This window comes from Psammomys obesus, unplaced genomic scaffold (genome assembly GCF_907164565.1).
Source record: "Psammomys obesus unplaced genomic scaffold, mPsaObe1.curated_primary_1811, whole genome shotgun sequence".
Classification (NCBI taxonomy): Eukaryota; Metazoa; Chordata; class Mammalia; order Rodentia; family Muridae; genus Psammomys; species Psammomys obesus.
The window spans coordinates 18,220,223-18,239,908 of record NW_026592510.1 but is presented as its reverse complement, the minus strand read 5'-3'; the positions used below and the strand labels follow the sequence as shown (position 1 = coordinate 18,239,908).

General features: G+C 36.5%; 1 protein-coding gene across 1 annotated transcript in view; it reads left to right on the top strand.

Moving 5' to 3' along the window:
- Carnmt1 (carnosine N-methyltransferase 1) overlaps positions 1-19,474 on the top strand; it is a 34,057-nt gene extending 14,583 nt beyond the window's left edge. Inside the window, exons 4-8 of the mRNA XM_055614230.1 lie at positions 5,562-5,702; positions 6,828-7,006; positions 9,188-9,301; positions 16,208-16,311; positions 16,946-19,474. Coding sequence (XP_055470205.1) covers positions 5,562-5,702; positions 6,828-7,006; positions 9,188-9,301; positions 16,208-16,311; positions 16,946-17,047 — 640 coding nt within the window. The 3' untranslated portion in view covers positions 17,048-19,474. The remainder of the gene's footprint in view (positions 1-5,561; positions 5,703-6,827; positions 7,007-9,187; positions 9,302-16,207; positions 16,312-16,945) is intronic.
- Positions 19,475-19,686: the final 212 nt, after the last annotated feature.

The following is a 19,686-nucleotide window of genomic DNA, read 5'->3' as shown; positions in this document are numbered from 1 at the left end:
TTGCATGTCATTGATAAAGGTACTTAGTAAGCTTACACATTTACTACTGTTGTATTGTTATTTTTCTACTGTTACAGTGTTGTCAGTGTAAGCAGGTAAACAGATGAATTAGCTCTAGGTGGTTCTAGTAAATTATTTTAAAAGTAAAAGAATAATTAAAGGTGATTTTCAGTAGGTAAAAGATTTTAGAGTTCAGGATTCAGAAGAATGTGAGTCTTCTGTTACTGCTCTCTAGCCACCCATCCCTTCCCATCCCTGAAACCAGTGAATGTTATAGATGCTATCAGGACGTATATGTACACATTCATAAACTTTAAGTGAAATGTACTGGGGAAAATGTTTATTCCCTCAGTTTAGTCATATTGTACCCAATGGGAAAATTACATATTTATTTCTATATCGTTTTGTTTTGTTTTACTTAGATTAGTTTCCTTATAGTAGATAAGAAAGTTAAAGAGTAAGGCCACACACATATTAAAGTCACAGATTTTCCATCAAATGTGAACCTCCAGAGCCAGGAGGAGGAGGTGTGGTGCCATGTACCTGTGTCACATAGCAAAACCCTGTCTCAGAGAAAGGAAAGGGTATTCAGAATGCAATTTGGTTCTGGATATAGTGTCGTTTGGGCCTCAGATTGTGCCACAACAGGCATAAAAACGTATTACCCTTACTTAATTTGAGCTGGGTTTAACTCAGTTTCAACTGCCTTTCCTTCCTTTCGGTGACGGCCATCCTGAGATGCTATGAAAGATAGCATATTTAATGAATATGCTTAGAACTACCTGTATTTGATCATTAAAATGTTTTACCAGTTTATTTTATTTTATTTTACCCATTTGTTCATGTTTGGGATTAATGTGTTTTGAGTTTTTGGTACAAGCAATTTTGAAGGCACAGATTGGCTTCATAGGTCTGTTTGTTTATAAGAAAATGTTTTCTACATTTTGCCAAATGCCAGACCATTTTCCTCTACTTTGTTTTTATCTAAAAGGGTTTTTCTATGCTGCTTTTGTGAAGAGTTGAGCACTGAAGTTAGCAAACCGTACTCTTTGTTTTTGTTTTAATTTCATTTAAAACTCAAGCTTAGTTGAATGTTACAGCTTTTACATCATCAATTCTAGCATTCTAGAGGGAGAGGTAGGAGGAGCAATACAAGTTCAAGGCCAGTATGATATAGCTTGTTTTAGGCTACCCTGTCTCAAGCAAAAACATATGTGAGTTCAAGGCTTAAACTGTTTTCTCATATATGAACACAAGGGTAGTGTAATGCTAGACATTTGATAGAATAGCATATATTGAAATTTTTACCCAAAAAAAACACTAAAGAAAAACAGCAAAGCAAATACTCATTTTCCCCAAGTGTCTGCTGGTTTAATGCTATAAAGTGCATAAATGTGAAGGAAAGAGACATTTGAGCTTATCTTAAACATTGAGATTTTTTTTTTTTAAATCCTGCAAACTATTAAACAGTTTCTGTTATTGTTCTTTTAAGATTTTAATTCAGTAGCCTATTTTAAGACCATTTGGGGTGATGTTTTGTTTATGAGTATGTCAGTATTCATTGTACTCCAAGAAGACATTGACAGACTATCACATAGTTTAGGAAAAATACTTAGTTTTAAAACATCATTTTTTCTATTTTTATTAAAATAAAGGTATTATGCTTATGAGATTTATTAGCTTAAGGGGATCCACTTTAAAAGAAAATGGAGGAAATGTGGACTGCCTCATGCAGTTGTATAGAGTGAAGAACATTTCTCTCATTCTGGAAGACACTGACTGAAGACAGTGTTTTTACTTTTTTAAAGTCAGAATTTCAAATGTTCATAATTTTAGAATTATACCTCAGTGCTAAAACTGTCCAAATTAATAACTCAAAAGAAAGTGGCATAAATTGACATAAAAGGAATATAAGACAATCTCACAGAAAATTCAGAACTATGAAGAAGGCATTTTTCACATAATGTTTTGCAAAATTTGAAAATTAGGAAAGGGTGAAGATGTGAAGAAACATGTTTCTTGTGAAAGAAAAAATTAGTAAAAATTTTATAGAGGTTAATTTGGTGGTATTTGTCAATATTTCTTAGAGTTCAATATTGTTGAATCTGATTTACAGCTAGACTTTTTTGTGTGTGGAAATTATTCTAATAATACCAAAATATTAGAAGTAATGTTGATATCCGTAATTGGCATTTATTTTTCTTTTTTAAAGAGAGGATCTCATACAGCCTAGGCTAGCCTTGAACTCCTGGCCCCTGCTTCTATACCCTGGGTGTTGGGATTTAGGAATACACCACCGTCCCTATTATATGCTGTGCTGTGGTTGAGCTCTATTGCTTCCCTTATGCTAATGAGCACTCCACTAATAGAGCTGCGTCTGGGTCCTGGGATAATGCTTGAATGTTTTATTTGTATAGACCACTGTTCAGAATTTATTGGCATATTCAGGCTGTGAATATATATGTCCTAATGTAATTTTAAATGTTTTGATAGCTACAAAAAGTAAAATAGTGGAAACAAATGAAGTTAATAAACTAGAATTCCTGTATCAATAGAAAAGATTTTTAGTGCGATTTTTTTTTTTTTCATTCATTCTTATGTCAAGTTTTTGGGGTTCAACTTGTTTTACACTTAGAACCTATATCACTTTATATACTTTAAATAATATGGATATAATGCCATCTGCTATTTTGGATAGAATGGTTATTCAAAGAATTCTTTTGCTGCTTAAAAGTTGCAGGTGGGGACTGGAGAGATAGCTCAGAGGTTAAGAGCACTGGCTGTTCTCCAAAGGTCCTGAGATCAATTCCCAGCAACTACATGGTGGCTCACAACCATCTATAGTGAGATCTGGTGCCCTCTTCTGGCATGAAGGTGTACATGTAGGCAGAACAATGTATACATAATAAATAAATCTTTAAAAAAAAAAGTTGCAGATGGCTGAATAGGTAAGGGTGCTTGCTGCACAGCCTGATGACTTGAAATGTTTTCCTGAGATGAACATCGTAAAAAGAGATAACTAATTCCTGCAAGTTACCCTTTGATATGCATGCTGTGGTGCATGGTTGAACACATGGGGGGGGGGTATGCATATATTACTACCACTAGGGGTCAGCCTAGTGTCACCATGCCGATACCACAAAACAAAGTACATTGTGTTGGAGCTTGCTGATTTGTAAAGCAAAGATATGGTAAATTAACCTCTCTCAAGAATATTTGCTGTTGGTAAATTGGCCTAGTCTGCTTGTATTGTTTAGTTTTGTCCTTATAGGTGCACCTCTTCTTCACTCCTGTCTTCAGTGGCCTGCTGAGACTTCTTTGTGTATCAGGGTCACATTTGTAGTGAATGTGCCTTACTAACTTGCTAAACTCGCTACGTTTTTGCTAAGAATCTCAAGTAGGCAGCATTTGACTATTAAGCCACAATATATCTATCTGTTCCTAATTTTTAAAGTTTTAAAATCATATCTATTTTAAAGTTTGTTTCTTTTCTCCATTTGCACAAGAAATGTTTGAGACTTCTTCAAGATTCATAGCAGTATGTTTATCTTTTGGGGGAAATTAGTTAATATTACATATTTAGGAAAGCATTCTTGCCCATTCCTTGTTTGGTCCTTGATATTTTATTCTACTGAATATTTTATTCTACTGAATTTGTTTTAAGGCCCATTGAACACCCTTTTTGTCATAATAAAAATAGTTTGAGGATTTTCAGTAGTCTGCTAATTTGTTATGTAGGGACTTGATGTGTTTTCTACTTTTGTCTTAGTGTCTTTTATTAGCAGTCTTACACACTTAAAATGCTAGTGTACCTTTTGGCACAAAGTAGAGATAGTTCATGATTCTGGTTAGGGAAATCTTGATTAAAGAAATCATAAGGCTAATCTTTCATAAGTTACTAAATTGTTCTTGCTGGTTTTATTTTGTTTCTTTAAAGACTAGAGTTTTCACTCTAGTCCTGTCTGGCCTGGAACTTACTATGCTTAAATTCATAGTCGTCTGCCTGCCTGTGTCTCCTGAGTACTCAGCTAAAGGTGTGTGTCCATTCCTGGCAGGTGTATTATTTAGACATATGTTCCATAAATAGATATATAAAACCAGCTTACTGATTGAGCCATTGCCCTGGCCTCCGATTTTTAAGTTTTTTAAATTATCCCATAGCATATAATACTACTAAAAATGTCCTGTTACTCACTGGGAGTAAACGTCTCAGAAAACAGATAGTTTATAAGATTTGAATGGTTTGAAATTGAATTAGATTTTTGAGCCAAATTTTGAAAATGGTATAATTAAATCCTTTTTTTTTTTTTTACAGATATACCAACTGATTACACACATTTTCCTTTTGCTTTCCATACAAATGTCATTTTCTCCTCATTTAAAAAAAAAAGCTAATTTTAGTTACGTGTGTGTGCATGTATGTACCAGTACTTGCATGTGGAGGCACATGTGAAGGTCAGAGGACAGCCTAAAAAAGGGTTGTTTTTTTTCTTCCACTGTGTGGGTCCCAGGGATTGGTTTGGATTATCAGCCTCAGTCAGAATTGCCTTTATCCACTGAGTATCTTGCCAACCCTATAGTTTGCTTTGCCAGGTTTTCTGAGAAAAGATCCTTGCCTCCTACCCATGTTTCCCCCTATAGCTTCGTCTTTTGAAAGAAAAGCAGAGGTTCAAGAAAAGGAAACCTGCAGTAGCAGTGTGATGTGATAAATAGAGTGTCTGGTTGGGTGCAGTGTGACTGTCATAAATGCTTGCCCAGAGTACTTGAAAGGGAGCCCTGGCAGGAAGGACATGAGTTTGAGGCCTATCTAGGTTACTTAATGAAGTTAGAGAAGGTGCAGTTGCCCAGTTTCTCCAAGAGGATAACCATCCCTGCGTCCCTTTCTCTCTTTCGTTTAGGAGAGAGATAGGGGCAGTGGAGACAGTCTTATTTTGTCTCCCAGGCTACGTTGGAATTTACTGTGTAGACCAGACTGGTCTCAAACTCATGGCATTCCTTTCAGCCTCACAACCCTGGAGTTGTAGGTGTGAGCTACCCATGCCCAGTATCCCTGTCCTTTTCTTTTTGTAACTGAAACCTATGCAGTTTTAGAGATTTATATGTTAAAATCTAAATGTAGTTAATTTATTTGGTTCTATAAATAATTGTGTTATATGAACTTAGAAGTAAGGTTTGTTCTCTGCCTCATGATGGAGTAATTGTTCAGTCAATCCCACATGTAATAGGGATTACTCTGGATAATTTGTTTTCCTAGAAATAAGAATGACTATAAGTCATTAGATATAGTATGATTCTTTTTTTTTTTTTCCTGAAAATTTTTTTTTGGGGGTAATAAAACCCTCACTTGATAACATGACAATTCTTTCTATCTCTTATTTTTATTGACATTAGAAATACTTCAGTTTAAAGAAGTCCAGAGTCTGAGTAAGCTTATTCTTTTTGAGTAATTGAGTAAATTTTTAGTTGTTATTATGGATTTTGTCTTTTTTTTTTTCTTCTTCTTTTCTTTCTTTCTTTTTTCCCTTTGAGGGGCTGGATATAATTGCCTTGTTTCATTTCAGGGATCCTTCTAAAGTAAATATTCTGGTACCTGGTGCTGGACTAGGAAGATTGGCCTGGGAAATAGCTATGCTAGGTTATGCTTGTCAAGGAAATGAATGGAGTTTTTTTATGCTCTTTTCTTCCAACTTTGTACTCAACAGGTATTTAATTTACTTTTTGCTGGAAATAGTAATTTCTCAAAATCAAATTGCTTTACCTATTTTTAAACAATTCTGATTTAGAAGAAAAATACTTGATTGATATAGATCATATTTACATTAAGTTCATAATGCTTACACCAATTGCCTCTGTAGCCAGTGTCTATTAGGTAACAGTGTTGACACAGGGGAAGCAAACAAGGTTTTTAGAAAGTAATTGGGCATTCCGTGAAACTAAAATTATGTCTCTTCTGAGTTAATTGTAATATAGGAAGAGTTTTTTTTCCTCATTTTTACTTTTTGTTTCTAGGTGAAGTAAGTTTTTTGTAGCAATTGTAACTATTTTCCCTAACCAACTTTGCAGTATGTAGCTATACATGTTCACATGACTGAGTTGGAATGAGATCTGAAAACTTCTGTGTCTACCTTCTGTGAAGGTATTTTTTGAAAAAGTTATTTTTTAAGTCAAAATATATAGTGTGTTAGAGACAAAGAAATAGCTGCCTGTTTCAATAGCACGCTACTGGTAATTTATTCAGTTATTCAGTGCAATAATGTGTTATTGGTGGCAGTATGCGTTTTAGGCAGCTGTTGAGATGGGGAAAATGAGTGTTAATTATGCAAAATGGTAAAAAATGGGTAACAAGACTAGAGTGCTTGTTTTTACTCGACTTTGAAGTTCAGAAATACATTTTTGCTAGGTGTGGTGGCCTAGGCCTCTAATCTCAGCTCTTGTGGGGTGAAAACAGGAAGATCAAGAATTCAGATATCATCCTCAGTAACACAGTGAGTTCAAGGCCAGCCTGGACTACATAAGACCCTGACTCAAGAACAACAAAATTTTAGGTTTTTTTTTTTTTTTTTTTAATAAACTTGAATGAGCAGCACATGTGAATCTCTGAATTTCTTTTAATCCACAGTTAGTCATCTACCTGTATGCATAGCTTTAGATAACTGAGCGCAATGTAGTGGTGACACTGTTCAAGTCTAATGAATTACATGTGAAAACTTTCCTCAATAGATGAGATATTAGTGCTTAAAGTAGGTTTTTTTTTTTGTTTGTTTTTTGTTTTTTTTTTTTTTGGAAAATGTGTAGTTAACATTGAACCTTATGCTCATATTTTACAGATGTTCTGAAATTAACAAATATAAACTTTATCCCTGGATCCATCAGTTTAGCAATAATCGGAGATCAGCTGATCAGATTCGACCCATTTTTTTCCCTGATGTTGACCCCCACAGTCTTCCTCCTGGTTCTAACTTTTCGATGACAGCAGGAGACTTTCAGGAGATTTACTCAGAATGCAGTAAGTTCAAAGCAAGTGTTTAAAAGCTCTTTACTCATACCTTAAAACAGACCCAGTGCTATAACCATTTATTTTGATGCAGAATTTAAGGTGTGCAATGTCAGTGGCAATATAGAGTATTTCCAAGACAGTGATAGGAAATGTAAAGAAATATAAATAAATTCAAGAGATTTGACTATGTTAATAAAAGACAACTCATAAACACTGTGTTAAATGCAGTAAAGAGGAACTGGAGAGATGGTGCAGTGGCTGAGAGCACTGGCTGCTCTTGCAGAGGACCTGGGTTCAATTCCCAGTGCCGCATAGCAGCTCACAACTATCTGAAACTCCAGTTCCAGGAGAGCTTATGTCCTCTTCTGGCATAGACATATGTGTAAGCAAAATACCCATACACATAAAATAAAAATATTTTTAAAAGTTCAGTAAAGATGGAAATAATCTAGTATGGGAATGGAACTTCGTAAAGAGACTGTGCCTTGATGGACAGAGATGAATAGTACTTGAGGTACAAAGATACAAAAGAATAAAGTCACTGGGGACTACAACAGAGTAGACTGCTAAGGAAAGAAACTTTATGGGAGACATAACTTAAAAAGTAGGTTAGCAGGCGGGTGTGCTGGCACATGCCTGTAATCCCAGCACTCAGGGAGGCAGAGGCAAGCAGATCTCTATGAGTTCGAGGCTAGCCTGGTGTACAAAGTGAGTCCAGGACAGCCAAGGCTACACAGAAAAACCCTGTCTCAAAAAAAAAAAAAAAAAAAAAGATTTATATCAGGTTAGAAGTTAGATTTCAATCTGGTGGGTTATTGAAGACATTGGAGGTAGGCTTTAATGAGAATGTGAAGAGTGTGAACTGGCAGTAACAGGCAGAAGGAAGACAGAATACTGAGCTGTATATAGCAAGAGCATTCTTTCAACAAATAAATTTGTCATCTGTTACATGTCAAATATATTGTAGACATTTAAAACACAACAGATAGCAGGACAAAGTCCCTAGTCACAGGGAACTTATAACTCTGTAAGAAACAGAGAGGCTACAACATACAGTATTGTTAGGAAAAAAATTTTACTGAGCGTAAAATTAGAAACTAAGAAGGAAATTGTCATTACATGTTTAGGGATGTCCAAGAAATTGGGGGAGAGCACTTGGCTGTGTTCAGCAGGGCTGTGGTGAAGTGAGTAGTGGGGATGAGAGAGGTAAGAGGGCAGAGGGTTGGTTAAGACAACTCAAAGGAAGAAGTTTGAGTTGTACTCAGAAAGGGACAGGTAGCTATTGGAAAGATGGCTTGGAGCAAGAAATAGCAACATAGAAAGATTTTATGTATCTAATTTCCTAAAATAGATTTTTATTTCCTCTAAATTCTGATTTGGGACAGCCTCCATTCAGAAGTTAGAAAGGGACAATTGGGAGTAGTCAAGCTGTTGGGTAATTGTTAAGGAACAAGATCTCAAAATAGGAGTGCAGTTAGTGGAAATCCTCACAGTGCAACTAAGACTCACTCTAGACTGGGATTGGAAGAGGGTGCAGGTAATCTCTGTTGGGCCAGGAACTTTTGCTATGTCAGGATTGGAGTAGACATTGTATCTTGAATCTGGTCCCCACCTCTGCCTGGGAACAACTTCCAAGAGCTAAACAGTGTTCTTGTTGAGGGCTCACCTCTGCCTGTGGCTTCTCCAGCCAACTTACCCCTGATGATTATCAAGGCTTGGTAGGTATTTGGATATTTTGATGTCATGTATTTCTCAAATTATCAAGAAAAGCCTGCTTCTAAAACCTGCTAGAATCAGTGGTTAATACTGGTTTAAGTCAGAACTTAAAAATTAAGGTGAAGATTACTCTGTTTTAGCAGATTCTAAGTGAGTGCTAGGGTAGTCCAGTCAACAGACCACTTTCCTAGTTCAAGACCCTTGGTTCAGTTACAAGGCTAGCAGTTGAGTAGGTGCTAAACCACTTTTTAATAGTAGTGATGTGTCAATAGCAAATGGTTTCCAAGTTGATTACGGTATCTACTCTGCAATAATCTTCTTGAATATAGTGTTGATCACATCTGTTTCCCTTCAGTGGAACGAAATATTCATTCTCTGTAAGAGTTAGTGAGCAGACTTAAAGGGTAAAAAAAAAAAAAACCCAAAAACAAAAAACAGAATAACAGATACAGTGGTCTGATCTCTGTTAATTAGATACCTGGGACTGCATTGCTACCTGTTTCTTCATAGACACAGCTCACAATGTAATTGATTATATCGATACAATATGGAGAATACTCAAACCAGGTGGAATTTGGATAAATCTTGGTAAGTGCTTCAATGTTCATTAATATTTTATATATCGGCCTGAGTATTTAGAGCTGCCTTTCTATTTGGTAGTGGCACGGTACCAGATGCTCGGGAACATTATTATTACATTGTATTATTTGTTAGACCACATCCTAGTTGGTGGTACCTCCTGAAAGCAGCAGCAGTCCACGCATTGGGATGACCCTCACAGGTCAGTCTCATGGATCTTAACTCCAGAGCATACTGAGTTTAGTCTGCTGATTCTGATTGTCTTCCCTCCACCACTCCATGCAGCAGTGGCACTTCATTCTGTGAAGAATGTTTTCAGAGACTGAAGCAGCAAGCACAGGGCCTGCTTGAATTCACACCACGTCCTCTGTATATATGTCCTGGCTGGTAGCTTGGTGTTCTTGTGACACTCCTAACCGTGGGATCGGTGTATCTGACTGTTTTGCCTGCTCTTGAGAATTTTCCTCCTATTGGGTTGCCTGGTCCAGGACCACTAGCCTGGGTTGCCTCTACCCATAATGGGCTGGGCTCTTCCTCATCAATCACTGATTAAGAAAAATGTCCTACAACAGTGTTTCTTAACCTTCCTAATGCTTCAACACTTTAATTCAGTTCCTCACATTGTCATGATCCGCAGCCGTAAAATTATTTTTGTTGCTACTTCATAACTGTAATTTTGCCACTGAGTGGTATCTCACTTCCTAAGACCATTGGAAATCCGTGTTTTCCAATGGTTGGGATCCACTGCCCCACAAGATTTTGTACAGCCAGATCTTATGGAAGCATTTTCTCATTTGAGGCTTCCTGGTGAATGTAACTTGTGTCAAGTTGACAGAAAATTAGGTAGCACAGCTGCTTTCTTAATGCTACATGTTTATCTGACTCTTTGGTAAGGCTGTGGTGCTGGAGAGGAGGAAGCAAGAAGACAAGGATTCTACCAGGTGTTTTATATGAGGACATTAATTACATTAGATCCTGAACTCTTATGAGTTCATTAACCATAATTATTCCCTGTTTTTCTGATAGACCCTACTTTCATATGCAGCTGAACTCAACACTAAGGCTGTCACATACCAACTGGAGAGGGGAGACACAGGCCTAGACATTGATTCAGCCTTCTTCCTTACCACGTGCAGTGTTGATCTGAAAACTGAATCTCTTGCTAAAGTTCTTTAGTGACTTTTTTTTTGTTTGTTTAAAAGCCATCACTTTAATGTCAGCTTTTTTACCGATGCTCACTAGGCCCCTCAGACATTCTTTCCTGCTGCAACTTGTATTTCACTCTCTCAAACTTCAGAGGTCCAGCGGGCAGGGAGCTTATAGGCCAAAGGTGACAGCTGACCACACAGTGTTTCTGGGGTTCTTCTCACACTGACTTAAAACCTCCAAAAGAAGGTCACAGAGCACAGTAGGCCTGCAGCTACATAGCCAGCTGCGCACCTCACATGCTTAGATTTCTAGCTCAAGCGGTTTCCTCCTCAGCATGAGCAAGGGCTTGGATGTGCATCGTTTTCCAATAGTAATAAATAACGCTGCAGTGTGAATGGCACTAGGGCTGGCCCCCCGTGCCTGCCTCATAGCCCTCTCTCTTCATGTCATTGACATCGAGCTCCTTTGGTCAAAGGTGTGCTTGTACCGCTCTGCCTGCACCTCTGCATCCTCTTCAGGGGATACACATTCTGCAAGCAACTGTTTCCTGCTGGATCATTATAATGCTTTAGTGACTTCTAATTCTTTCTCTTCCTAGAGTTTCTGAGCTATGGTCCTGCTGTTCTTTGGGGCAGGGATATTCTTTAGGGATGGTAGCTGGGGTCTGTTACACATCACTAGGTTATTAATAACATCCTTAACTTTTGCCTATCAGATTCCAGTAGTATCCCCACCCAACCTCCCATTATGCTAAGCAAAATAAAATCATCTTCAGACATTGGAAAATGTTCCTTAGCAAGACAGAATTGTTTCCACTTGAGAACCATTTCTATAACTTCATTGCATTCCTGGAGTAAGATTGATTTAGTTGTTCTTTAAGGTTGCTGTAATTCCCATGCCCCTTTCATTTTCTCTCCCCTACCTCCTACCAGGGATTCCTTTTCAACATGCATATCTGTGCCTGGCCTCTCCTTACATAAAACTATAGCTTTCTTGATAATTCCTGCTCTTCAGGATTATGTGTGGTGCTTTAGTGATCTCGCTTCTTGTGGCTCTGTATCCTCCCCCTCTTCCTAGCCCTTTTTCCTTTTTTTTTTTTTTTTTTTTTCATCTCAGAAATTTATGACAAAAAGGCTCTAATGCCTCCTAATGACTTGGTATGGATCCTGGCAAATAGTGTGTTTTTATTGACAGCTCTGTTTGTGGATGAATGTATTTAAGATTTGAAAGAAAAAACAAAGTGATATTCAGGTGTCAAACAGGGAGATTGGGTGCCTAGAGATGTGATAAATTGGCATTTATACTGGTAAATACATGTCTCCATGGTTTTTATGTCAACCATGTGGATCTAGAGGCCTAGTTTTCTTTGTATACTGAGAGTGTATTAGCGACCTTGGAAGTGGGTTTTACTGTATAATTACAGAGACTAAAATCAGTATTTTCACATGTAAGGATTGCAACTGTTAGCAATCTTTAGGTTTTGACAATGAAGCAAGATTAGTGACCTCCTCCCTAATCAGGATTGTAAGGATCCTTAACTTATAAACCTTTGAAGGAAAAGTTGAGACACTTTCTACAACCCTTCTCAGGTTAGGGAAAGCCAGTGATATGTTCCTTAACTGTTATGTCTCTGTTAAATATAGCCTTTACCCAGTTTTTCTGGCCCTGTCAGCTATGAATGCTTTGTCTTTTCTTAAAGAACAAGGGAAGAAAATTTGAGTGATAGGGAATACATGTGATTCACAAAGCCTAAAGTGTTTGTTGACATCACACGTTTGTTAATTTATACACTCTGTCAGAGGAAGATAATTAGGTATGATCTAATGCTAAAAGTCAGTTAATGAAGAGGCATGTCCCACAGATCTTAGACTGGACCTGCCTCCTAACTACAGGAAATGGACATTCATAGTAAACACATTCCTTAGAAGTAATGAACAACACCTAAGGCACTAAGCCATATATGTAATACTTCATACTGTTCATCAAGGAAAGCCTGCAAGGAGATATAGCAAATTGTCTAGTGAGAGTCAGTGAATAGATTAGAGGTGGCTTTATTTTATTTTGATGCTATTTCATGTTGCATTAACATTCTATTATGAGCTTACTCTATATTTTATGGTCAAGGAAAAGTACATCTTTGTTCTTTCTCTTAATATGAAGAAAGATGGTAATTGAAAAAAAAAAAAAAAAACAAAACTAGCAACGGCTATTTGGGTTTCTGTTACTCCAGTGTCCCTCTTTGCAGAATAACAGAACCATATAGTGTGGCACTTTATGTCTCCGGCTTCCATGACTAGAATGATGCTTTTGAGACTCATTTAAGTTACTACAGAAACCAATGTGTTACTCTCTTTTATTGCTGAGTGATGGGTGGGTAACAGTTCATTGGATAGGTGACATTTTGTTTAATCAGTTCTCTGTGCATGGATATTTGATTTTGTTGCTGGACTGTGCTGATTAGGAATAATGTTGCTTTCAACACTTAGCCCAGAAATCTTAGTGTGGCTACAGGATTTTTTTTTTTTTCTACATCTTACCTGTTGATTGCAAGTAAGAAATTTGGTAAATCATATGTAAGTTCCAACCTTTTAATTTATAAAAAGTATTTTTTAAAAATTTTCGTTTCATATGTATTGGTGTTTGCCTGCACATATCTGTGTGAGGGTGTCAGATCCTCTAGAACTAGAGTTACAGACAGTTCTGAGCTGTCATGTGGGTGCTAGGAATTGAACCTGGGTCCTCTGGAAGAGCAGCTGTCCTCTTAATCACTAAGCCATCTCTCCTGTCCTCAAGATTTCATTTCTCTTGGGCTAGCACCTAGTAAAGAAATTTCTTATTTCTATGTGATAAATACATACCAAATTTTGCTAGAAAGTACTAACCTGTTTTCCAGATTAACTACTATTGTTTCCCAGCCCTGCTAAGGTGTTTGAGACAGTACTTCTCATGCAGTTGTGAGTGAAAATTTTTACAGATCTTTCCTAATTTGAAAATCTAAATTGCTCAGAAACCTAAATGTAGACATGCCAAGTGGCAAAGTCCATACATAATCTCATCTTACAGACCACAGGCAGCATGTTTATGCACTAAAAATACTATGCAAAATTTGTTTTAGGTTATAGGGTGATAATTCATTGGTAGAGTCCTACTATAAACAAAGCCTTGTGTTGCCCGGTACTGTTTAGACAAACTATTAGGCTGTGCAATAAGAATATATGAAACAAACTAGTTGTATAGTTGGACTTGGTCTTCTCCTCTATATACCACATTTTGTTTATGTAAATATTCTAAGATCTAAAACATCTGAACTCTTAAGCATTTCAGATAAGGGACCTTTCATCTATAATTCTTTTTGCAGTTTGAACCAAAAGTCAGTAAAAGTATTGTTGTCTTTGACCCTTAAGAAATGTCCTTATGTAAGAGATAATCTTTATCAAATCACAATTTATATAAAAGACTACAGAACATATTCACACCACTGATACTGTTTTTGACTGGTAATATTATAAATAGGTTTTGCAGTCATCACATACTGGGCATTTTGATACACTTAAAAGAAAATTAAAAACATGTTCTTTGGGCTGGTGAGATGGTTGTGTGGATAGGAGTGCTTGGTATACAAGCATGAGGACCTGAATTTGATTTCTAGCACCCACATACAAAGGCAGGTTTTCAGCCTGGAAACAGAGCCCAAGGGTTAAGAGCACTCACTACTCTTCCAGAGGACCAGGGTTTGCTTTCCAGACCATTGTTGCATAGATCACAACAAACTGTAACATGAGCACTGAGTGGATCTGATGTCTTCAGGCCTCTGCAGGCACCTGCACGCATGTCACATACTCTCAACACAGATACATACACATAAATAAAATAAAAATAAATCTTATAAAATGGAAAGCAGGTGTTACCATGCTCATGCTTACAACGCTAACATCATTAAGGACAAAGATGAGGATCACTGGGACTTGCTGGCTATCATCATATATGGCCCCAGGTTTAGTAAGAGACTTTGTCTCAAAGAAATAAAGTATAAATATATAGAGAGAGGACATCCAGTGTTCCTCTGGCCTTTGTGTGCACTCATGTCACATTGCTTGTTGCTTATTTTGCAAATTAGGGAACGCTGGTATTTACTTGAAGGTAGTGTGTGACGGAACACAGCAGCAAATGAGTTTTAAAGAATGGTGTACTATGAAATGCTTCATTTTAGCTTACACGTTAATAGTAGATCATGAGAGGAAGCCAACAGAGGAGCTTGAAGCAGAAGCAACAGAGTAATTCTACTTTCTGGGTTGCTTCCTCTGTCTTGCTTGCTATTCTTGCACAGCCTGGGACCCCCATCTGTCTAAGGAAGGCACTGCTACAGTGGATTGGGCTCTTACAATCAGTTAGCAACCAAAAAATGCCTCACTAACATGCCCACAAGCAGTCTTATGGAGACAATCCTTAATTGAAAGGTACACCTCTTCCCAGATGAATCAAGGTGACAACCAAGATTAGCCATTACAAGAAAGAACCATCAGGCTGAAGACTTAGAAGTATTTCAGGAAAAATTTGAAGCATAGTTAAAGTTTTGAGTTTGAAGGATAGGGCTTTGTATGCATTTGAGATCAAACAAAGCGGTGGAAAGAAAATACCTATGACATACTGGAACATATGAATACCTACAAACAATAGAGCAAAGGGGCTGTAAGAGTACCCAGGTCTAGTCCCAGCACCCACATAATGGTGGCTCACATCCTTCTGTAACTAGAGTTCCAGGAGGTTCTGATGCCCTCCTCTGGCCTCCATGTGGTGCACCTGCATACTTGGAGGCAGTAGCTTCAAAAGCTGAAAAGATTGCTGTGAGGCTCTGCACTCTGTAAAAAGGTGCTGTTACAGTTTACAATGAACAGATGGCCAGAAATTGTCTCAGTAAGTGGAGGTTTTTAAAGAACTGTTAGGTTTTTTTTTAACAGATAAATTTGTTTTTAATAAAGGTGTTAATTTTCTTTCAATCTTGTATAAAACAATAGCAATTAAAAACTTCATTTTGAAAGTAAAGTCTTTACGTATGGACAAGTAACCCTGCAAAATTTACCTGAAAAAATGGAAAGATGAGGATTTACTAAAAGATAAAATAAAAGGTGTAACAATTCATAGGTGTTGGTAAAAAATACTGAACTGTTATTTTAAAGAGTGTGCTAACATAAATTATATTTGTGGTCATTTATTCTAGTGGTTTAGGTCGGTTAAAGGGGGCCAGCATGACTAGCTTCCTAGTGTTTGAGAGGCTAAGGCAGGAGAATCTGGTGTTAAAGACTCCAGGGCTACCCTAAAAAGCGCTACCTAAATAAAGGAGAAGAAAATGTTTACCAACAGGATGGCAAAGCTTTCTCCTCTTAGGAGCAGAAACTGTCTCACTACTTTTATCTTTTACCTCCCTTCCTTTTTTTTTTTTTTTTCCAGTATGTTGTCTAAGGAGTTTAAATGGAGCTAGTTGGATGTAGGAGTTATGATAAATCAATGAAAGATAAAACAAGACTGTCTAGAGTAATCTCAAGATAAAATTATGACATGATGATGTTTTATAAAATTATGATGTTTTCTTGGCTCAAACTGATGGGTTTGTGTCAGAGGTTTGAATAGTTGTCCTTAGCAAATATAGTGATTCGTTTCATCTTTACCTTATTTCCTACTCAACTAGTATATCAGGAATTCAGTGTAAAAAGCTATTAGGGCATGTGTATGTCCATGTAACTCATTTGTAATATTTTCAAACCATAGGTCCTCTGCTATACCATTTTGAAAATCTGGCAAATGAACTTTCAATAGAATTGAGCTACGAGGATATTAAAAACGTTGTTCTGCAGTATGGATTCCAGCTAGAGGTAAGAATGGAAAGAAACAGTGCTAGAGTTTAACTTGGAAAGCCTTTAAACAGGAATGCATCATAGACTGCTCTTTTTTCATCCAGATAGAGAGATCGATATTACATAGCTTTCTTAATTGTAAAGACTCGGGACAAAATGTATGTATGTAAAGGGGAAGCTGTAGTTTCTGTTGAAATAGACTTTCAGTAATGGTAGCCGACAATGGTTTGAGTAATCGCTCACTGACAGGTATCAAGTAGACTAGGAGGTGGATGGTGGGAAGGCAGGTATCAAAGAAACTGTTTTCTGTGTATTATTTTCTGCTTCCTGGCCTTTGTTCTGCCCCACTCCCAAACTTGTTGGTACTTTAGCTGTTGTGTTGGTTTACTTATTTAGTATTATCCCATTCATTTACAAAGTAGTGGATTGATTCTTAAGAACAAAGAGAAGCAATGCATTTATAGCACTTTGTAGTTAGTGGTGTGATACTGAACTGCATGACCTGTTATTTTTGTAAAGGGATTATGGGTGTTACTAGGCTTTTGGGGGCATCTGTTTAAATATGCTTATGATTGTACCTACCACTAACTGAGTGGTATTTGTTAATAGTGTTGCCATCATGATCTTAATGTGATTTTTGTTTGTATTACAGGTAGAAAAAGAATCTGTATTGTCAACATATACTGTGAATGACCTCTCTATGATGAAATACTACTATGAATGTGTTTTGTTTGTGGTCCGGAAGCCACAATAATGGTCTTAAGTGATATTTCCCAGAAAAAAAAAAAAAAAAGTTTAATAAGAATAAATGCTGAAATAAACAACTCAAAGTCAACTATCAGTGACAACAGGACATGACCTCAAATCAGTGGTGCCTTCTTATTCCTAACAAAATTTAGAAATAGTGTCTATTTTCTTAATGATGTCTATTGCTTTTCTCAGAAATATACTATACCAAGCAGATTTATACTGCACAAGGTAAAAATAATGAAGAAAATATCTCCTGTGCAGATATATAAATGGAGAAAATATCTTCAAGTACTTTTTTCTTTGAAGCCCAGAATTGTCTTTAAGAAAATAAACCTAAATTCCAGTTTTCATGAAGCTGTTGCAAGTCTGCCACATTAATGACTGATAGTACTAAAGTCCGTGATCTTCTTGGGTTTTGCGTTGCCTCTGTTATATTTAGAAGAGTCTAGGATCCTCTGTCATGTTCAGCATCTGGAACTGGAACTTTGTTCTCATTGGACCTGAGTCATCTGTACTTAAGAGAATTTTGAAACTATTCTTTCATTATTCAAATTAGTTTTTTATTTAGAAAGGCATCAAATGTGCCATATATGAAATGCTAACTCAGTTGTATCACAGGTGAAAATTCAGTGAAATACAGTAACAGAAATTCAGTCTTTTCCATGCTAAACTGAATCTTATTAGTTCCTGGATTGTTTTGAAATGTATAAGATATAAACAGTAGAGGGCACAGAACCTTTTTTTTTTTTTAAAGCAGTGTTAAGAAACTGGAAAAATAGGAATAAAATCTGCCCATCTGAGATACATAATTTCAAACTAAAAATGAATTACAAAATTTATCAGTGTGATGTTTACAATGATGTTTTTATTTAAAGTATGTGGCTTATGAAAGCAAGCACTTTTTTAGTTAAAATGTATTCTAGTAAAACTCATAGTAGAATTAATATGAGAAGTTTTGAGTATGAAATTCAGGGATAAATTTATGCCCATGGTCTGTGTTTTCAGGATCCCAGGCAGCAGCCATGCATGGAATTTCAGATAAATACTAGTTTTAATCCCTATAGATTTGGAGTTGAAGGAGCGTGCTGCTTTAATTTTCTACCTCTAAGGAGGCCTGTTTTAGAGGGAGCTTTCCTTGTTGTTTAATGCTGTTACTCTGTTTCCATTAACTAGGCAGGTGGAGATGGCAGGTGTTTTAACTTTCACAGGAAAAGAAAGCTCTTGCTGAGTGTTTCACAGGGCTCTGACCTCTGACATTTGGATTGGCTATGTAGTGGTGGCTTAGCTGCCGTTGCCATGCTTTTATAGGATGCCTTACTTTACAACTTGGGCCTTTGTGTTGCTTAGGTTTGGGAGCCTATAGGATCGGATATCTTTGAGAGAGTTCTAAACGGTGTGGGAATTTTTGTCATGTGTCCTCCCATTATGGAGAAGATGGCTCCATGGCATAAATTTTACTTCTTAGGCTATGTAAATTCATAGTCTACTTTTCTTTTAAAATTATCCCTGGTTCTTCCATCGCAGAGTACTTCACAGATGTTCATTTGGTGGAAATTCTCAGTACTTACTGTTTATGGGGGTGGGGATCTCTCAGAATTATTTTTTGAAGGGGGAAAAAAACTAAAAGAAGTGTGTTTTAAAAGACATCCATTGAACAGCAAGGATGCATGTTTTTGTTTGTTTGTTTGTTTGTTATTTAGGAATGCTTTTTATTCATTGAATAGTATTTTTCCTGTAGCCCAGTTTTTGTTTACAAAGACAAGAACAGACTGACACCAGTAGGGTGGGTTTTACCTAAGGGTTTTTTTTTTTTTTTTTTTCATGTTTTACTCTTTAATAATACTACTTGCATTTCTAAATTATATATTTTACTTTACTCTGCAATCAGTTATTTCATTTATAATCATGAATATTTAAAAAATATTCTTTATAAATTTGCATCACTTATTCTCTTGTGGCTTTTGAAGTTAATATATTCTGGACTTGAAAATGTGGTATAAATCAATAATGGAAGTGTCACTGGAGAAGTTTAATTTTGTATTTTTTTAAATTTAGGTCTAGCTACTGAAGTGTGTAAGCCTTGAAGTTTCAAAATTTTTTATAATTAGTGCTATACACAAATAGTCTCATTTCCATAAAGTGATCATATGCTTGCTGTTTTAAAATTTCCATTTTCTGAGGTGGTGCAGATTTAGATTCTGATCAATGAACAAGACAGGGCCTGTGAACTATACAGGGAAGCTGCAGAAATCACAGTATGAAATAAACAAGTTTGGGAACTGTAAAGTGTACGGGATTTCAATGTACTTTACATTCTAAACGTTGCCAAAAAGGTTGAATTGGAAGCTTCATGTCTGCATGAAATTTCCTATATTTTTAATGTGTATGGACTTAATTTTTCTTAAATATTAAAGTCTGCCAATTGCTATAACAGTTCTTGGTTGTTTCCCTCAATGTAATTATGGCCATAATGGGAATATTATTTAAGCACATCTTCTCAATTCTTGGTTAGTCTATTTTTTGTGTGGTTCTAGAAAGTTAGTAGTAATGAGTATTTGTCCTTTGAGTTTGCCAAACTGTCAGTATTTATTTTCAATTTGTTTGATTCATGTTCACCATAATGACCTTGGAATTTCCCAAGGA